We start from the raw sequence: 18,598 nt of genomic DNA, 5'->3' as shown, positions 1-18,598 counted from the left end.
AAAAGGTTAAGATAAAGCAACCTGAACAGCCACAAACATGTTGGAAGAAATCACATACGGGCAAGAAAAATAAATAAGGGTGATCCTGTCATCATTCACCATCCCAAGTTTCTTTTTTCTTATTCTCCCCAGGCATAAATGAAAACAAACCAAAGAATGGAATTAAACAGTTCAGTAGAAGGACAAAGACCGTTTATTACTTCTTCTGCAAAAGCACTGTGAAATACCAAAAAAGTAGAAAATGCTTTTTTTTGTAGTTTGGACACATCATATTCTCTTCTCCTTGTTTCCCACAACTCTAGATTTTATGCTAAGCAATACTTAAACCTCCTTTATTACTTTCAATCATAAATTTCACTTACATAGCCCATTTGCTTTCTTCAAAACACCTTTCTTATTCAAATGAATTTTTTTATTCTATGTCAGAAGTATTATAATGTAATAAAGACTTGAAAAATTTACAAGGGAAAATAGTGAAGATTATTAAAAAATCTGAATATTCGCATTTTCACTGAGCTTTCTCAAAAGGCAGAGTGGCCAAGGAATTTCAGGATCCTTTTATTTGATCACAACTTTGTCAGTAAAAACTCGCCTGTTAATTTATTCACCTTGTTTGCTTCATGCCTGCAGTTAAGTAAGAGGAAAATAAAAGAATTCTTCCATAAGGGGAAAATAGCTTTACTTTGCAAAATTGATCTTCATCATTGCTAAGCTCAAGTATTAAATTACAATTTGGGTTCCCTAATGAATATAGGAAATTTTAAAGTCAAAGGTGTTTTTAATATTCACTGCTTTCTAAGTTTTGAGCCTCGGGGTAACTACATTTATATGCAAATCTAACAGTCAGAAACCTATCTAAGGCATAAAAGAGGAATAGAAAACGACAGATTTACAAAAAAGTATTTTGTGCAACCCTAGAAATTTAAGTTCAAAAATAAGTTAAAAACAATGGAATAGTCCTGGTCTCTTAAAATGATGTTGAAGTGAAAACTTTGGCCCTTTTAAATAAGTGTATTCCATTTTTAAAGCAAAAGCCTTCTCCAACATTTCACAGTGTTTTCCCATCCACTGGTATTTTCTCACAAAAGTAGACAAAATTTACTTTTTTTCAAGTAAAAACTAGAGTAGACTTTAATATTCTTTAAAAGCTGTAAAATATTACAGGTTCAGACTGCATGCCCAGCTTATATAGCATCAGGATGAATGATTAGTGCTGTAATACCCTGTCTGTATCATATTAATATACCACTTTTAAAGTGAACACCATTACCTATTATTCTACTAATTTACAACACTCTATGTGTTTTGGTTTTTTGTTGTTCTTTTACTACCTAACATTTTCAGTGTTTGCACTTCCCATATTGTAAAAATGAAATGCCTTGTCTCCAGTGCTGTGTTCCAGAGATAACACGGGACTTCCAAAGCACATTTGTTTGGAAAAAACCTCCACAAATTTAAACATTTCTTAGATAATTGGCCTAAGGGCAATTGTTCTATGTCATAAACATGTACCGGGGACCAAACTTTGCATTGATGCTTTCTCTTTAAAATAAATACAAGAGAAGTATTTTTTTAACACTTTCTGAACTTGAATAGTGACATTGTCTTCTCCCCGAAGAACCTTAAAAACCCACCGATATATCCCTGTCTTTACTTTCTTGTATAAATCAGTACCTGTAAGCACAACAATGGTTTTACTTTTAAGAGTCCAGAAACGTAAACCTGAATTTTGAAACACTACATGTTCTTGTCAAAAAGACTGGAAGGCAAATAAAATAATTTTAGGTGCCCCCCCCAAAAGAATGTTTAGACCACACAATATAAATTTATGCTTTAGCATCATAACACATCAATGAAGTCATACAGTAAGTTAATATGACTTCACTGTCCTACACAGCCTGTTATTCCAGATGTATGAAAATGTCAACCCAGCACACTATTGTGAAAATAAAAGTACACATTCATCAAGTCACATCAACAAGCTTGCACAAAAACGGGATGAAGTTTATTTTAAATACAGTCCAATTAACTTTCTTACAATGTGAGGGGCTTTTTCGTTGGTTGTGGTCATGGTGGGGTTGGGTTTTTGGGGGGGGGTTGGGTTGTGGTTTTTGGGTTTTGGGGGGAGTTCTTTAAGAAATAGTGATGGATTTTTAAGTACCTGCCTATTCAAGTACCTTGTTCACACCATTTGATAGGACTGGACCCTTCACTGGAAACATACGAACAGGAAGACACTGGAGCACGTGGCCCGTGTGCACTGAATGTCCATGTTAATTTAACACTGATCCTGAGCTTGGAAATCACCAAGACAAACACTAGAAAAGGATTCTGCCATACTGGTGTGGTAGAACTTCACGGGATTCCCCCTTAGAGATGAGCGAATGAAGCTGAAAAGAAATCGCACGTAACACAATTCGGCGTTAAAGTAATAGTTTAAAACAAGGAAAATACCGAAAAAAACAAGGCATGACTGATAGTGCGAGCTCGGAGGAGCTCACAGCCACATAGCATTCAAGAATCAAGGTTCAAGCAGGCAGCTCTGCATCTGCAGAGCTCTGCTCACATCCCGTCATCTGATTTCTGGCTCCAACACTGATGCCCAGACAGTGGTCTTCGCCACAGTACTATCGATGACATACAGAGCTTCTCTCACTTCTTTAATCTTGTTATTAAATCAAAATCCAACAAGCAATACACACGGAGTCCTTCACACTACTAACAACGCAAACTTCTCTCCTTCAAACCCAACACGTTTCCAGTCACCCGCCTGTACAGCAGCAAGGCTCGCACTGCCACGGCTGCCCGGTGGCAGAAGGGACGTCCGTACGCGCCGCACAGCACCCGGGCGGGCATCAAGCTTAGAAGGCACCGGCTAGGAACTGTCCAGGTCCAAAACCCCCATCAGACCCGTATTAAAAAGGCAAACACGCGGTAACTTCAAATCCAACTCCCTTTCGCGTCTTCAGGCGCCTTAGGAGCACCCTAGGAGACGTGGAGGCAACGCAGGGGCGCGCCCGCTCTCGTCCCTTGCCCCGCCGCGCTCAGCGGCCACGGCTCCCCCCCCACACCCACCTGCCGAGGTCCTCGCCCGTCTCGTAGTGCTCCTCCAGGTTCTCCTGCCGGAACACCGTCATGGTCGCCGCCCGCCGCCGGCTTCAGCCTCTGCTCGGCGCCCTCATCACCAGTGCCCCGGAGCCGCCCCGCGCGCGGCTGCGCGCCCTGCGGAGCAGCGCGGAGGTGAGTGCCCTGGCCGCGGTGCCTTGCGACGCCAGAGGCGCTCCCTGCCCTCCCTACCCCCGGAGGAAGCGGCACCCGCGGGCCGGAGGGCGCCTCCCCTGCCCCTGCCCAAGCGCCGGGAGAAGAAAGGGGCCCTCGCCCCCGCCCCTTCCCCGTAGCGGCAGCCGCCCAGCTGCTGCGCTGGCCGCCAGCGCCCAGCCGCCCGCCCGCCCGCCGCATTCCTCCGTGGCTCCGTTGCCCGGTCAACCAGGACGTGCCGCCGGGCCTGCAGGGGGAGTATCCCCCCGGCATCCCCGCACCTGACCCTCGGCGAGGCGGAGGACCCCTGGGCGCCGCTGGGCTGGGACTGGCGGCACCGGCTCACCCCTCCCGCGGCGCCACCCACTCACCCTCTCGCCGCTCCTGCTGCGACTCCCGCCGCTCCGCGACCTGGGAAGCGGCGACAGCGCCGCGGCCGCTCCCGGCCGGCGCGCAGGCACCTCGCGGCTCCGCGGCGCGGCCAATGAGGAGCCGCCCCCTCCCCTCGCCGCGGCCTCCCGCCACTGCCCCGCCACTGCCCCGCCACTGCCCCGCCACTGCCCCGCCGCCGCCGCTGCCGGGCGCCCCGGCCAGGTGTGCCCGACCGGCTCCCCGGTGCGCCGTCCCGCCCGGCACGGCCCGGGAACCGGCGGCGGCGGGACCCGCCCACCGCGGGTCTGAGGGCGGCTCCCGATACGGCCATTGTGTGCGCGCCGGCCGGCCGCGCCCTCCCGCAGCCCGCGGCACCGCCGGGCAGGGGGCTGGGGCCGGGGACAGCCGAGGGGCTGGCGGCCGCTGCCATCCGCCCACCCGCTGCCGGCACCCTGCTCCGCGAAAAAGCAGTACTGGCTCCCGCCCCGTCCGGAGCCCCCGGGCCGCCGCCAGCAGTGGCGAGCTCATCAGGGCAGTGCAGCCTGGCACAGGCACCCGCCCCGGGCACACCGAGCGGAGGCCGCTGCCGCCACTCGGGCACCTCAGAAAGCGAACGCTTACGTGCTGTTTGCAGGTATTTGCTTACCAGGCCACAATAATGAACCTTTTTTTTTTTTTTTTTTTTTTCCAATACAAGATACATTCAACTCTCCTACAGAGCGTTACACCTTATATTTGGCTTTTGTTAACGTTTCCTGTCCTCGCATATGCTGCTGTTGCTGCTCCGGCTCAGCTTTCTCAGTGTATGATGTTTTCTGTAGTGTACTGGACCCATGCCAAGTTGTAGCTTTGAGTACTGATTACATTCTGGAGACAAATTTTTTCCTGGTTGCTCTATTTTCCTCCCATCCATTTTGTTCAGTCTTGAAAGAGTACATGATGTCAGGTAACAGGGCAGCTTTTAAGTTCCACTTGAACTCTTGAGGTCTCTCAGGAAAAGAATTGCTCATCTAAGGTGAAAAGTTGAATGCATTCATATGATTTTACACTTACTTGACTTAGCACTTCACAGAACCTGGCCTTCTTCAGGTACAGGGCAGCAAGAACAGAATCCCCAGTATTTTCTGAGTGAGTTACAGACCTTGGGCAAGCATCAAAATTTTTTTTTGCCTCCACTGAGGTCATCTGTAAAACGGAGAGTATTTGGGTGGATTGCTAGATGTGAAGTTACATAAAGCCACCTGCAAAGAGGGCAGTACAGTGGCATCTCTTCAGGCTGAGTTTAGATCAAGAACTATGCACCCCTCTTTCATTTATAGCCCGACATGCAGGAGTATGATGCTCTGCTTTTCCTTTAGCCCATCTTCTACACATTTATTGCTAACAGGTTTTCAAAGTCATGACTCACACACTTTAGGCTGTTGGATTTTCAACATAGCTCAAGGCTTTTAACAAACAGTGGATATGGGTTCAGAAGTTCATTTTGGTTTTGGAGATCGTTCCTTTGTTGAAAATGAGGACAACCACTGTAGCCAGCCCATGGAATTTCCAGCACTCTAGCCTTGCTTGATCTTCAGATGTTTTTCACTTCTTTGTTTTGGTACATTTTATGGTGGTCCTGACCTCATACAAGAATAAAATTTTCTGTGCCTTTTATGTCTTTTGCATTGCAAGCATTGCTCATACATGCAATTCAGTATTACTCCTTATGTCCCAGGCCTGCTTCTGAAGCAACTGAAGCAAATGAAATTTTGCTATTGATTCAAGTAAAGCAGGTGCACATTGGAATCAATACACTATAACTGAGATAATTACCAAGATGCAAAGGAACAACAGAAAAATTAATTAAAATGTTTCTCTTTTCCCTTTTATTTAATAACCATATCTGAAGGGGGAAAACTTGCAGCTGTCACCTGTCCATCTAGGTCTGGGATGCCTGAATTCTGTTGTTCAGGCCCCTCAGTGGACCTGAGAGTTATGTTCGAATATTCTTGTGGCAGCAGCAACAGAACACATCACCATTTTGTATGCATGAGGAGGAGTCATGGCCCACTCCAGTGAAGACAGCCGGAATGGCATGTCCCTGCCATGGTACACAGGTACAAAAGAAGAGGTTTGCCAGACGAAGCAGGGGAATACTCAGCTCATTGTGTATGATGCAGTCAACTTTTGAAGGGCTTGCTGATTCCTTTTGGCACTCATCTTGCAGTCTGGGAACACTTAGCCTAGGTGAAAACCCAGTGCTATTGCTATGCCTTCAAAATGCTCATAGACTTTCATGAGAATTATATTGGATTATACATGTAGTAAATGGGATAAATAATTTTAAATTTCTGTCCAATGCAATACAGCAATTGTGGTTGTGGTTTACTCTTACAGGTTTAATAACAGAATGGATGAAATCCAACCCTAATAAACTCAGTAGCAAAATCTCTATGGTTTCATGGTTCCAGGATTTCAAGCTAATGTGTATTTTTCACTTATTTTAATAGAACAGAAATAATAAAAGTGAGATTAACTCCTTACTGACATCATTGTAAATCAGGAGTGATACCAATTATTTCAATGTGAAAGAGGCTTAGGAGCAAGACTTATAACAACAAATGTGTTTTCAAAGGAGTGATTTGTGCCTGTCAGCTTACTACGTCAAGTGCCTCTTACACATTTTTCTGTGTAGAAAAGCATTTTGTTCATTAGAAAATATTACAAAAATTTCAAATCTGCAGAGAGTATCTGTATCCTCAACCAATGTTAAGTGAAAAGAAAGCTACATTGTTTCTTCAAGTCAAATGGTTCGTAACACTCGCCATCCACTTTGCTCCTGAATCTTTGCCCTTTCTATGTGAAGTTAACAGACAAGGAGGAATACTAAGTGTATTGATTCAGGATAAATCTTTTCAAAATCACTGTCTGATTAGTTTCTGACATCCAGGTAAGATGTCTCTTCTAATAACATAAGACACTAATATGGCAACAAATATAAATTACTTAGGCTGGCTATTATTTCTTCTGTGTATAGTTTTCTCTTTAAGAGACCAGCATTTGTTTTCTATGTGACTATAGAAGAAATTTCCTGGGCTGTGTGTGATGTTCTCTGTGCTGATTCATAGGTTTTTCATCCCTATTTTAATTTCTCACAGGGCAGTCTAGTACTGCCCCTGAAAGTTGCTCTTCCTTATCCATCAAAGACATCAGAGACGACACCAGAATTGGAAGGCCACCATGAGTGTCACAGAGCCATTCAGTTTTTGTAAACTCAAAGCACTTTTCCTGCAAGAGGAGCTCCAGATGTGCTTGTAACTTTTGCAATTAGGTCAGGCATCCTTCAGAAAGTAGACTGAATACATCAATTCCTTTCGCTAAGACCTGAAGCTGCTGAAAAGGTAGGACCTGTGGCTTCTCAGGGCAGTACTTTTAGCACTCTAACCAGACTCAACTAAGTGGCAGAGAGTAAATTTTGCAGGCTAGAAAAATAATTTTCTAGCCTTTCAATCAATAAACCAAACACTATTTTGTTTAAAATTGCAAAACCTCATTTGATTGCTGTATTTTGGAAGACACATAGAAGTCAAGTTCATAGAAAATTATCAACATCACTGTTCTGAAAGCATCTTGGAATAATTAGTGCTTCTTTTATTCTCTAGGTATTAATGTCAGTTCATCATTTAAAAAAAAAAAAAAAGAAAAGTTGTTTCATCTTCCAAGAAACTTACAGCTAATCTAGGATCTGTCAATTCATTTGTTTATTGATCAGGGACTCCATGTACATAGCCCAGTGAAACCCCTATTTCACAAGTCGATTAATTGAATGCTTATCTTGGACCAGTGAGTAGTAGATTAACTACTTGACTGCTTAAATGCATATATTCAAGCATCTTTCTGAAACTAAGCCCAAGCCTGGAGTAATGGGCAAAAGCATTTGCAGAGTCTGTGTTACAAAGATGTATGCCGTTCCTTCTGTGATGATGCCTCCACAGGGAAGCTCTTCTCCACTGGGGTATGTAAGCTGTCAATGGAAAAAGGAAAATTCATGTCTACAGTGGATGGGTCTTTTCTTGAAGCTGAACTATGATTATGAAAGCCTCTGACAAATGACCCAAGAATAATCACTAAACAAAATCAGGGCTAAATAGCAAATACATGTTGTATGTTTATTTAATAAATAACAAAGTGCAAATGATTGAATTTTTGGCAGAACTGTTTCCTTCTGAAAAGAAGGTTTACTTCAAGTCAAAATATTTTGACAAAGACAGTAAGGTAAATTTTGTTACATTTAGTTACAATATTACTTTTAATAATATATCTTTTTTTACATATAGGATTACATATCCCATGGGGCAAAAATGTATGTTTTGAAGTAGCATGAGTAAGTTCTTTGGTTTTTTTGCTTTTTAATTTTGAGCTCAAAAACTTTGATTTCCTACAAAAACAAAGCCAACCAAATATGTAACTGAATGTTTGGTAAATTTTCTTCAGTCAAACCAAAGTATATTCTACACCCACATTAGAAAGAAATCAAGAAAGTTCTTGCTGGAAATCCTTTATAATTCCCACGCTACTTCAAGAATTTTACAGGGAAATTGAAGGACATATTTGTTCAGTATATTGCACTATAACTTGATTGACATCTCAGTATTGTGATATGTATGTATAATAATAATATTTTAGAACATTTGGTACAATAAAACAATAAGCTTTGCATTAGATTTTGTGCAATATGCATTGGATTTCCTGCCACTCAGCTTTGAAATGTAGAAGTTCATCAGACCTATCAGTAATATATCATACAACAAAACCATATTTACTCAGATCAGTAGGTATCCAGGGGTAATGGATGACAGCATGAGGTGGCTCTTGCTGTTCTGTCTTTAAGCCAATTTATTTTTTTTTTATTTTTCTAAGGAAGGCTCTACAATCCCAGTCACAAGGCAAATAAAAATATCAAAGTATATATACAGAGAAGAAAAAAGAAGGCTAATTAAATATATTTTATGACTTTCACTCAATGCTCCCCAATGCTTTGCCAACATTGTTTCCTTTAATTATCCTTTGCTACATCTCTGTAACAGTGAGGTATTAAGTAATTATGGTAGTAGATGCTGCATAGATACTCAGTGCTCTCATCAGAGACGAGAACCAGCTTTAGAGAAAGCCACATGGAGGGTAGATACAGGTTGGTAGGATAGTGCCTGTGGCAGTATCTTTTGGTGCTGTAATCAGCCAAACCTCTCTCACCACTTTCCTGCTGATGTTAGCTGTTAGAAGGGAAATGTGCTTGCTGACACTTGGCCTTGGCTCACTGCCTACCAAAGCCACCTGTGGGTTCAAACTCCTTTGGCACAGTAGGTTAATATGGTTGTTATAACCTTATCCTGAGAAACAAATGCTGAGTAGTATTTAACGTAATCATTTTACAGATAAGGCATTGGAAGTGCAGGCTGCACATGAGGTTTAACTCCAAAGCCAAGGATGGTATTTAATGGTAGAAAGTATTTTTTCTTTTCATGTCAGCTAAACGTGACTAAAGAGTACATGCAGAATGTCTCTAGGATCTGTCTGACTTGCTCAGTATCGGACTTGAAATAAGTGATGATGACTGAAAAAAGATGTTATCCTAACACTTAACTTCTTATTCCAATTAGACTCTAAGAGTACCTCTGTCAGCTCTTATGAGCCAAGACACCTACATGATGATGTTTCTTTCCTTTGAGGATGCACTGTGAAAATCTGGATGTAAAACCATTAATGCTTTTAATTAAATTAATGCTTTTAATGCTGCCCCAGATTTTTCTTGTCTCGGTAGGTATGGCATGACAGATATACTGCTGTGGAGTCCACATTAAATACCTCATTACTACAGCTAGCATTATTATGTCTTCTATTTTGAAAGAACATTTGCCAAGAGAATCTCAAAATCTGTACACTGATCCAAAACTCTATCTTCACACTGGTGCTTGCATGTGCCTGTCACAATGTTTGTTGGAGAATAGCTCATAATGCAAGACTTGACAGAACAGATATAGCAGGTGATATTTAAAGGTAAAAGTGTGGGAGATTTCTTTCATTGGAGTATATGATCCAGGTTCCTCAATATAGTGGGGAACCAAGGGCAGCAGTTTAAAAATCATGAAATGGGCTGAATGTATCAGCTGCCTGGCACTCTGACTAGTTATAGATGGAGTGTTAAAAGAGTAGCATTCTCCATCTATTCATGAAATGCCTACGTGTGAAATAATTGTCATACAAAAAAAGATGTATGTTTAACTGTTTTGCAGCATTTGCTCAGTGTATTTGGGCATTTCTGAAAACAAAACAACTCTAAGCATGAATGCACAACAAACAGGAGTTGCATGGAATTGTCATCTAGATGTTAGGGAGATAATCATGTTTGGCATGCCTTATGCCCGTATATTCCATCTGCCTGTCTTGCTTACAGCAGGCAATGAAACAATTGTGCTCTAATTTCTGATGAGAGAAATTGAAAGTTTGCACTCAGTTTCCTTTGTGTGTGATTCCTTTGCCAAGGTACTGCCCATGACATACTCTGACACTGCAGAGTGTTTTTCTGTGTGTGTGTGTGTGTGTGTACGCGGGCGGGCCCCATGCAGAGAGCTAGGCAGAAGCACAACAAAACTTTTGTAAACTGGTGGATTCATCAAGAAAAAGGATATGGAAAAAAAACAATACAAGAGGCTTCTGTTATGTAAATGACACATAATCTTGGTGAGCTGATTTACTGCATATTCCTTAAGTACTGTATTCCAGTCAGTTAAGTTACCTATGGTATAGAAAAAAATCTGTCCTAATGAAATTCCAATTTCTGAGGTTGATCTCTAAGTTTATGTGGCATTAAGAGTACTGGCTGTGATGCCGAGCCATCACCTCCTGAATTTTGTTTCCCTGGCCCTCCCCACCCACTTTATTTTCCCTAGCTGCATTGTTAGCTCAAGGTAACACAACCTAACCATGTTTGACCTTGCTATGGATGGCTACAACAACCTGCCTAGGATCAGAGGGTCATGATAGTTTATCTGATAGCACCTCTTTGCTAGGGGTAAGCTGGGAGTAAAAATGGTGGAGGCAGGACTCTGGGGCAAAATAATAATTTCTGAAGTAAGACAGAGTGCACCTGTGGTGTTGAGGACCAGCAGTGAGCACTTCCCATGTCGTGTGATTCAAGGTGTGTTAAAAGGAGGGCAGAAGCCATTTTTCTCAGCCTAATTAATCCTTCCCAGCATCTCTTAATTACTGCTCTATCCCTTAAATTGATTTATTGTTGTATCACAGATAAAGCTGAACAAGTGACTTAATGAATTCAGCTTCTAGGATGATGGGTTATTTGTTATATGTACTAATGATTATTTTCTTTCTGTGCAATTTTCAAAGGAAAAGCAGGGGTCATATACCTACACACTCAACGGTCCCAGAAGGATTTCACATCCTGAGTCAAGGACCTTCCTTCTGCAAATACTGTAGAGGTTTGTCAACTATAAATAGAACAAGCGTGACAAGTGGGGCTACTGCTGTATTGCAAAAAACAGTATATTGTTTATTAGTGATTGTCACAGTCCCCCATTAGGATGAAAACTTCTTTCAGGAATCTGTAGCTGAGATTCACCAAAGCAGATCTGGAGTTCTAGCTGCTAGACACAACATCGTGAGCTCCTAGTCTGGTGGAGTAAACCGCTGCTTACAGGCTGGAGAGTTTGCAATCACTCCGCTGGGTTAGCATATAAGCATGCAACATCCTGATGAATGATGGGTGAAATTCTCACTTATGTTTTTAAGTAAAGTGACTCCTTTTCAAATCCAGATTTGTGACTTCAAGACATAGGGAGTAGCATGGGTCTACCATTAAAATACAGGATGTTATTCTAGTATTCTCAGACATGTTTCATTCCTAACTACATTACAAAAATTATACTTTATTTATATGCATATTGCTTAAATAGATACCATTGTATCCACAGAGAATTACTAAATGGGAAGTAAGCACTAAAAATATCTTATTCCTGAATTAACAAAGACATGCATTAACAATGATGTATCTTATACCTGAAACCGTATTTAGCAACTAATTTGACCAACAAGCAAAGAGAGAGTTCTGCCATGCAGTTCTTTTTTTTTTTTTGACCTTCAGCTATCATGCTGTTGCAAAGATCTAATGCATAATACTATGCAAAACACTTTTAAAGCACTTTTTTTTTAACAGTACACATCAATATTTAGAAAACAAAAGTATTTTAGAAGCTGTCCAATGAGAGAAAAAATATAGTCAGGATACATGAAAGAAACAACAAAGACATACCAGGAAATTCAGATTAAATATACAAAATTACTACTAAAATCTGGTGAATATTGCTCAAGGGGAGAGGCAGTTCTGAATCCAAGTGAGGGAGGTGGGTGGGTTGGTGTCTCAGCTATACAGCCAGGACCTCTGACTCTGGAGCAAAAGCAATGGTAACGGAAAAAGACTGGAATTGGAGGAGGAGGACGGAGGAAACTCATGTCCCTTCAGTGCTCTTGCTAAGTCTGTAGCTGCATTGCTTTTTATGCGTAGTGAGAACATTAAGAAACACTGGAGAACACTAACCTCTATTCCAAATGAAGTGAAAACTATTCTGTAATATTAAATGTCAGAAAGTTATCCAGGGCTAGTTCTTCAGCTGGTGTGAATCAATATGATAAATTGGTTTGATCCCCCAAAAGTAATGGAATCAGGGTAACTTAAACAAGGTCAGTATTTAATATGAATTAATTCTTTAACTTTACCTCTTACTATGACTTGGGGATTTACTGTTTAAAAAACCATGTGTGAATCCAACCTTGGAGAAATATCCATACAGCCAAATGTGGGGCCACATACTCAGTGTGAGAATGATAACTGAACACTGTTTCAGAATAATTGCACAGAAGCCAGGATTTATTTTTTTCTCCCCTGGTACAAGCCTGTTAAATTAGATTACATTGTGTTCCAGTGTTCAGACCGTGATGTGTGTTCTGCAAGCTCTGCTTGGCCTGCTGATCTGCTATGGAGGTGTCAATTTTGAAGTTGCTGTGGTGCAAGGGAGAAGTGACCCACTGAGTTAATGCAATAGTACTTTACCTAAGAAAATCAGGGTTCTACTTCAAATTTGACATTGCTTTGGCAATGCCAGGCTAGCGTAGGTTCTTGTTCCCACCCCTCCAAACAGACACAGTGCAGTGCTGTAGAGCTGACACCAGCGGTTAGTGCATATGCAGAAGAGATGGGGACTGCAGAGGGACGGGTGCTCACAGGCATTGTCAGAGGGGACCTGACTGGAAACATTTCAGGTAGCACACCCTGTGCTTCCTCAGCGCACTGAGAATTCACTTGGCTTCTCTACACATGTCAAAACAATAACTATTACATCCTCCACCCCAAAACATGCAGATTAATAGAGGCTGGGGGTGGGGAGGTTTTGCTGATTATTGACTGTAATGAACGAGAGTGGGTGGTGATTGCAGATAGCAGAAACCTAGAAGAAAGGCAGTATGATATAATTTCACCCTGGGAATCTATTGCTATGGCAACAAAGGAGAGATTTTTCTTTCTTTCTTTCTTTCTTTCTTTCTTTCTTTCTTTCTTTCTTTCTTTCTTTCTTTCTTTCTTTCTTTCTTTCTTTCTTTCTTTCTTTCTTTCTTTCTTTTAATTAGGGTTTAATACAAAATTATCACAAAAGCAGAAATAAGATTTCTAAGAAACCTTTTCTTGTTTTTACTTGTATTTTATTCAAGCGTATTGTTACTGAAATATTTGTAAGCATGAAAAGTAAATGTTTGTGGCCACTAATATTTCTCCTAAATGAAATAAAGTACTGTTGTGTTAGCTTTATTGACTTGATGTGAAGTCCCAGTAAAAACCCTGTTCAGGCTACTGACCACTTGCGTTTATCTTCCTTTTACAGCGATTGAAGTGTTCCTTCAGATTCAACAAAATGTACCTGAGATCAGGATTGGGTCTGCACCATTTTCTATTTTATATAGATGAAGATTGGAACAATTACTTTTGCTTAAAGCTACCGAAGTAGCTTTTCATGGCCATTACAAGACACTCTGGCAGCAGCATTTCACTTCAGGAATTGCAGCACCTTGGGCTGGTGAATAGGTGCTTGGGGAGGCAATTTTCTACATTTTCTGTGTGAGAAAGGTTAAAGATTTGCAGTAACATTAACTGAAGGAGCAGTGCTAATCACCCCTCTACAGGAAGAATTAAAGTCTTTTGTCAGAAGGCCAGATGAATACTGCGTGGCTCCGTGCCAGAGCTGCCTGCCAAAACCCTGGAATAACCACTCTGTGTCTGCTGGAGAGAAGCTTCTGGTACAAGGAAGAGTGACCAGTTCTTTCCTTCTTCAGGGTTTAAATGAGCATTGTGAGATACTAGCTAGGTGAGCCAAGGATTAGACTGTACTGGAGATGTGGTCCCTGTTTCCCCTTGAAGACAACTTCATTTCATGATTTTAGGCTTCATCTCACCATTTTCCTAATGTCTGCACTATGGGAATCACATTTGCTGTTTCTTTGCTGAGATATGATGTTAATTTCCATTGCACTCATGTTTACACTATTTTAGCTCTACACCAGGCATAATTACATTTTTTCACTATATTGATTATGTATTTTGCAATATCTGTTTTTTGTATGATATATCCCACATCTTTCTTCTTACATAGAACTTGAAAAAGAGATATCTGCTGTTGTGAGATACCATGAACTCCATGCGCAAAAACCTCTGGGACCATCAATAATATTGATAGTCAAAATACAAATTTAGTGAAGAAAGGCAGCATGCCTACAGCAAGAGACATTGAATCAAACAAAGCAATTTCTCTCTGTATGACTAGTTTGTACAAAACACAAACAAACCAAACTCAAAATCAAAACAAGAAACAGAGAAGAAACAAATGAGAACCAGGGACTGAATTCGAGAGGAGACAAAACTAAACACAGTGATGGAATCCTAAGGGTTTTTTCCTCCAATGTACCAATAGGAAAAGAAAGGATGCCGTTCTGTTTAAAATTCAGTTTAGAAGCACCTACCAGGCTGGGAGGTGCTGAAATACCGATGTACCATCTTTTCATTATATTTATCTTACATATATAGTAAATCAGATTGCCAGTCATTGCTATCTTTGGACCATTTTGGAAAGCTGGTTGGCACCTGTATTGTATATAACAATCTGTGGCTGACATTGACCTTACTCAGATGGCTCTGGAGCACCCACTTCCTCACCTTTGTTCGTAAGCAAGGCTGCAAACAAACTTTAACATGTGTGGGGTGTCCTGAGATGACAAGATAGGACAAAGAGGGAAGTCTTCTTAAGGCGTATATAGATCTGGCAGTCTTTGGTTGGAAAAACCATCTGTAAGGATCAGTGCTGCTGAGAAATTTTCCTGAGACCAATTTTTTCTCTCTCTTCAAGTGTCTTGCCTATAAATTATGAATTTGCAATCATAGGACTCTGTCCCGCAGACAAAGATTCCGCCACATAATTACTGCTCACAGTAATTGCAACAGTTGTATCTGGATGGAGAGTGACTAAATTACATTTCCACGACACAGAAGAAATGCATATTGGTCTCAGAGTTCTTGCTGCACAAAGAACAAGGACAACCTCATGTGCTTTTTTGGCCTGGTATCTGCTTTTAATATTTATCTGCTCTTCTTGTTCACACAACATCACTACCAGTTTTCCCGCTGGCAGGCCCTCTGGCAGGAGCCCCGGACCCTCTGATGTGAGGAAACCTTGGCACTGCTGCTAGTGTCAAGTGGAGTATCAGCTTCTATCCCTTTGTGTTGCTAATGGAGCTTAAAATGAGCATGGCTCTCCTATGTGTTTGTACAGTAACTTCACACTGTTTTTTTCAGAGTTGTCCTGGTTTTTTTTAAATACTAATCAAGGCTGACAGTTATTAGAGAGACCTCTGTGAATACCATGGAGTACTTTTAGGTTGCTGTTAGTTAAGCCTAACTTATAATGATATTTCTTTGAAACCAGCTGTGTTTAGTATGAACTGATTTTTGTTGAGTATCAGTGCTTGGAATTTATGCAGCAGAGACCTCCCACCTTGTATGTAACAGAACAGTAGCAATTTTACTTCCTGTTAAACAATACAGATTTACTCTGCCTTGTATCTGTGTAGGCTGCAGTAAAAGCGCAGGTTTTTCGTACGGCAAAGTCTTATTGACTTGAAGAAGGAAAAAATCAGTAAGATTCCATAGAAATTTAGCATCTAATAGCTATGAATGGAGAATTACATCCCTGTTGCAGTGCTCTCTGGGTTGTTCTAAGCATTCTATAGAAAGCTTGTCCTTCCCTATTAAACTCCATAGGAATTTCTCCTAAATGCTGGACTGGAAGTAGACTCTAAGCATTAGGAAGCATTATCATTTTATTAGACTATTAGAAGTTATCATTTAGTCTGCCTTACATAAGTGTCATTCTTCTGGGACCACAAAACAATTCAAACCTGGAATTATGGTTGTGCACTTACCCAGCAGCACCACTGTAATGGGGAGGGGGAAGGTGGGGAATGAGTGGGTGGGTGTGTAGTTACAGCTTTACCCTGGTAGAAAGAAGAGAAATAGGATGGATGTTCACTCTAATCTTTAACTCCAAATTAGTAGTATGACCCACATTATATGGTGCAGCTACACTACTTCAGCACTGGGTATTGTTCAGGGTTCAGCAAATGAACATACTATTAGATTGGTGCGTTTTAATAAATATTGTGGTGTGAGTGCTGGAATTGTGCTTACCTGTGGGCTGCAGAAGGAAACTCTAGTGTACATTCAGGGATTGCACTCCCATGAATGACTAGGGTCCATGCGATCCTAGTATCACAGCAACATCCATGAGTAATGATCTTTGTTTCTCAGACTTGTTTATATAAAAACCACTGCTAGTGGTTTCTTCACCACAGTGAAAAGAAAGACTGCAGAAGTGGTACCACCATCTTCAGCATGAGCCATGGGGCAGTTCTTCGTGGCGGGAACCACTTTGTGCTAGGTGTCTGTACAGCCATTAACACCCACAGAGTTTTAATAATGAAAAGGCTTAGTTTTGCAATGGTACAGAAAATAAAGAAACATCACTTAAAACAGTACTTCTCAAATGACCTCTCCTAGGAATATGAAGGAATTTAAGGAGTTATTATGCTTGCACACAGTAATGCTATGTAGCCAGTCTTTGTGCTCACCAGGTCACACTGCATTCACCGCTCAGGAGAATGTAACTCAGGAGAAGGTAAACTCCTTCAGCACCTGACAGTGAGCTATTTGCTTTGTTTATGCTTATGTCCTGCTTCTGAGGTTGGAGAAGGGAACCTCAGTTCTACACACTCCTCACTGAGCTTCACTTCCTCCCTCCCAAGTGCAGTAGGATTAGGGAACAGAGACACAACTTTAAATCAGGACTACCAAGCAAGCAAAGGAGTGAGATTGATGTAGTGAGGCTTTTTTTACTCTCTCTTTGGCAGGTAAACACAAAGAAGGTGATGCTGGAATTTGGTCTTATGTAGGAACACAGGAAAGCAATGCTCTGTAGAAGAATAATCATAGTGCCCTTGTAGAGTCCTTGGTCTTAAAACTTTTGCTCAAGCTACTGTTTCCATTTGGCCCTGAAACTTCTGTGCAAGAGAAAAGGCTTTCATCAACAGTTTCCCCATGAAATTATAATCTACCACAATGTCAACTATTTCATGGAGAGGAGACCAAGCAGGACAAGACTGGCTAGCCATAAATTTCTATTTATTTCATTTTCTCTGCAGTCATTGGTATTAGTTCATTCATTTGTTCAATGTGTAAAATAACCAGCTGTTGTGGTTTAGGGATAGTACTCCCTAATTCAGTGCCCCCAAGAAGACTGTCCCAAGCCAGAAGACACTCGCTTGCTCCCCCCCCCAGTCCCCTTCCCCCTTCCTGATCTAGAGATGAAGTTGAGACTTGAAGGCACAAAAGGGTGAAAATCATGGGTTGAAATATGAATAATTTACTGGAAGCAGAAATTTACTGGAAACAACAATTTACTGGAAAGAGTAATGTGGCTTGGTCACACCCCCTCCTGATCTGGGCCAGAACCAGGACACCAGTTCTTAAAGCCACTGTGTTTAGACAGTATTGCCCTGAAAAGGAAGAACATACCTTAAAATCTTTGAATTCTGTGTAGGGCAACAAAAACATACTGACTTTTGTAAAATAAAACAGAGGGAGTATTACATTAAATACCTCATAAATTTTCATTTATGAGGTATTTTATGAGGGTAGAACCTTTTTAAATTGAAGTTACTGATTCTGACATTTCAGATCATAACTACAGAACCTGGAAAAAAATGTAAATGTTCTTGTCAGTGCTACAAGAAAGATTACCCTATGCATTCTTGTGCAGAGATACGTGGTGGCTCCACACATGCATACATTAACCTCAGTTCCAGGATTTCAGGTCAGCTGGGCTATGGGTAGTTAAACATTAGGCCTAGCATTCTACAGTGTGCAAGCCACATCCACACTTCACACTTTCATTTTTGTTGTTAACAGAGAGGTCAGATGCTGTGATCATACCTGAACCAAGTGTTTTGCTTCCAGGGAAACGCTAACATAGTTTACTGCTGAGCATTCTAGTGTGGTCATAGCTCCAGATTTTTTAAGCAGTTCTTTCCCCTTCACCCCAGTGTGAAACTGGTAAAATAAACAGTTTTCTCATGCAATTTTATCTACATGAGTGTGTCTTTTATATCTGCTGCATCAGTTGCGTTTATGAAATATTTTAGAGAGTTGCGGCATGTAAGTCACAGTTCCTTACAGTCTGAACTACATTTATTGGTTCTCAACAAGGTAGGGGCATCCTGAGGAAATGAGAGAGGTAACAGAAATCTTCCATGGACCAGTGTGTGCCCTTGATGACTCCACTGGGATTTCTTCACTCTGGAATTACAGGTGCGCTATCTA

The 18,598-nt window shown here is 41.4% G+C and overlaps 1 protein-coding gene across 4 annotated transcripts in view; it reads right to left on the bottom strand.

The window, feature by feature from the left end:
- The window catches only part of DAPK1 (death associated protein kinase 1), a 98,529-nt gene extending 94,748 nt beyond the window's left edge, over positions 1-3,781 (bottom strand). For 2 of the 4 annotated variants that reach the window (XM_051810829.1, XM_051810832.1), the window contains exon 1: positions 3,076-3,284. In XM_051810829.1, coding sequence (XP_051666789.1) covers positions 3,076-3,137 — 62 coding nt within the window. In that variant the 5' untranslated portion in view covers positions 3,138-3,284. Of the gene's footprint in view, positions 1-3,075; positions 3,285-3,539; positions 3,557-3,629 lie in introns of those variants that run through there. The other 2 variants (XM_051810830.1, XM_051810831.1) reach the window with 2 other exon arrangements.
- Positions 3,782-18,598: the final 14,817 nt, after the last annotated feature.

Source organism: Manacus candei, unplaced genomic scaffold (assembly GCF_025592945.1).
Source record: "Manacus candei isolate 608988 ecotype Guabito, Panama unplaced genomic scaffold, ASM2559294v1 h1tg000079l, whole genome shotgun sequence".
Classification (NCBI taxonomy): domain Eukaryota; kingdom Metazoa; phylum Chordata; class Aves; order Passeriformes; family Pipridae; genus Manacus; species Manacus candei.
The sequence above is the reverse complement of the archived record's forward strand: the minus strand, read 5'-3'. Positions and strand labels throughout refer to the sequence as shown.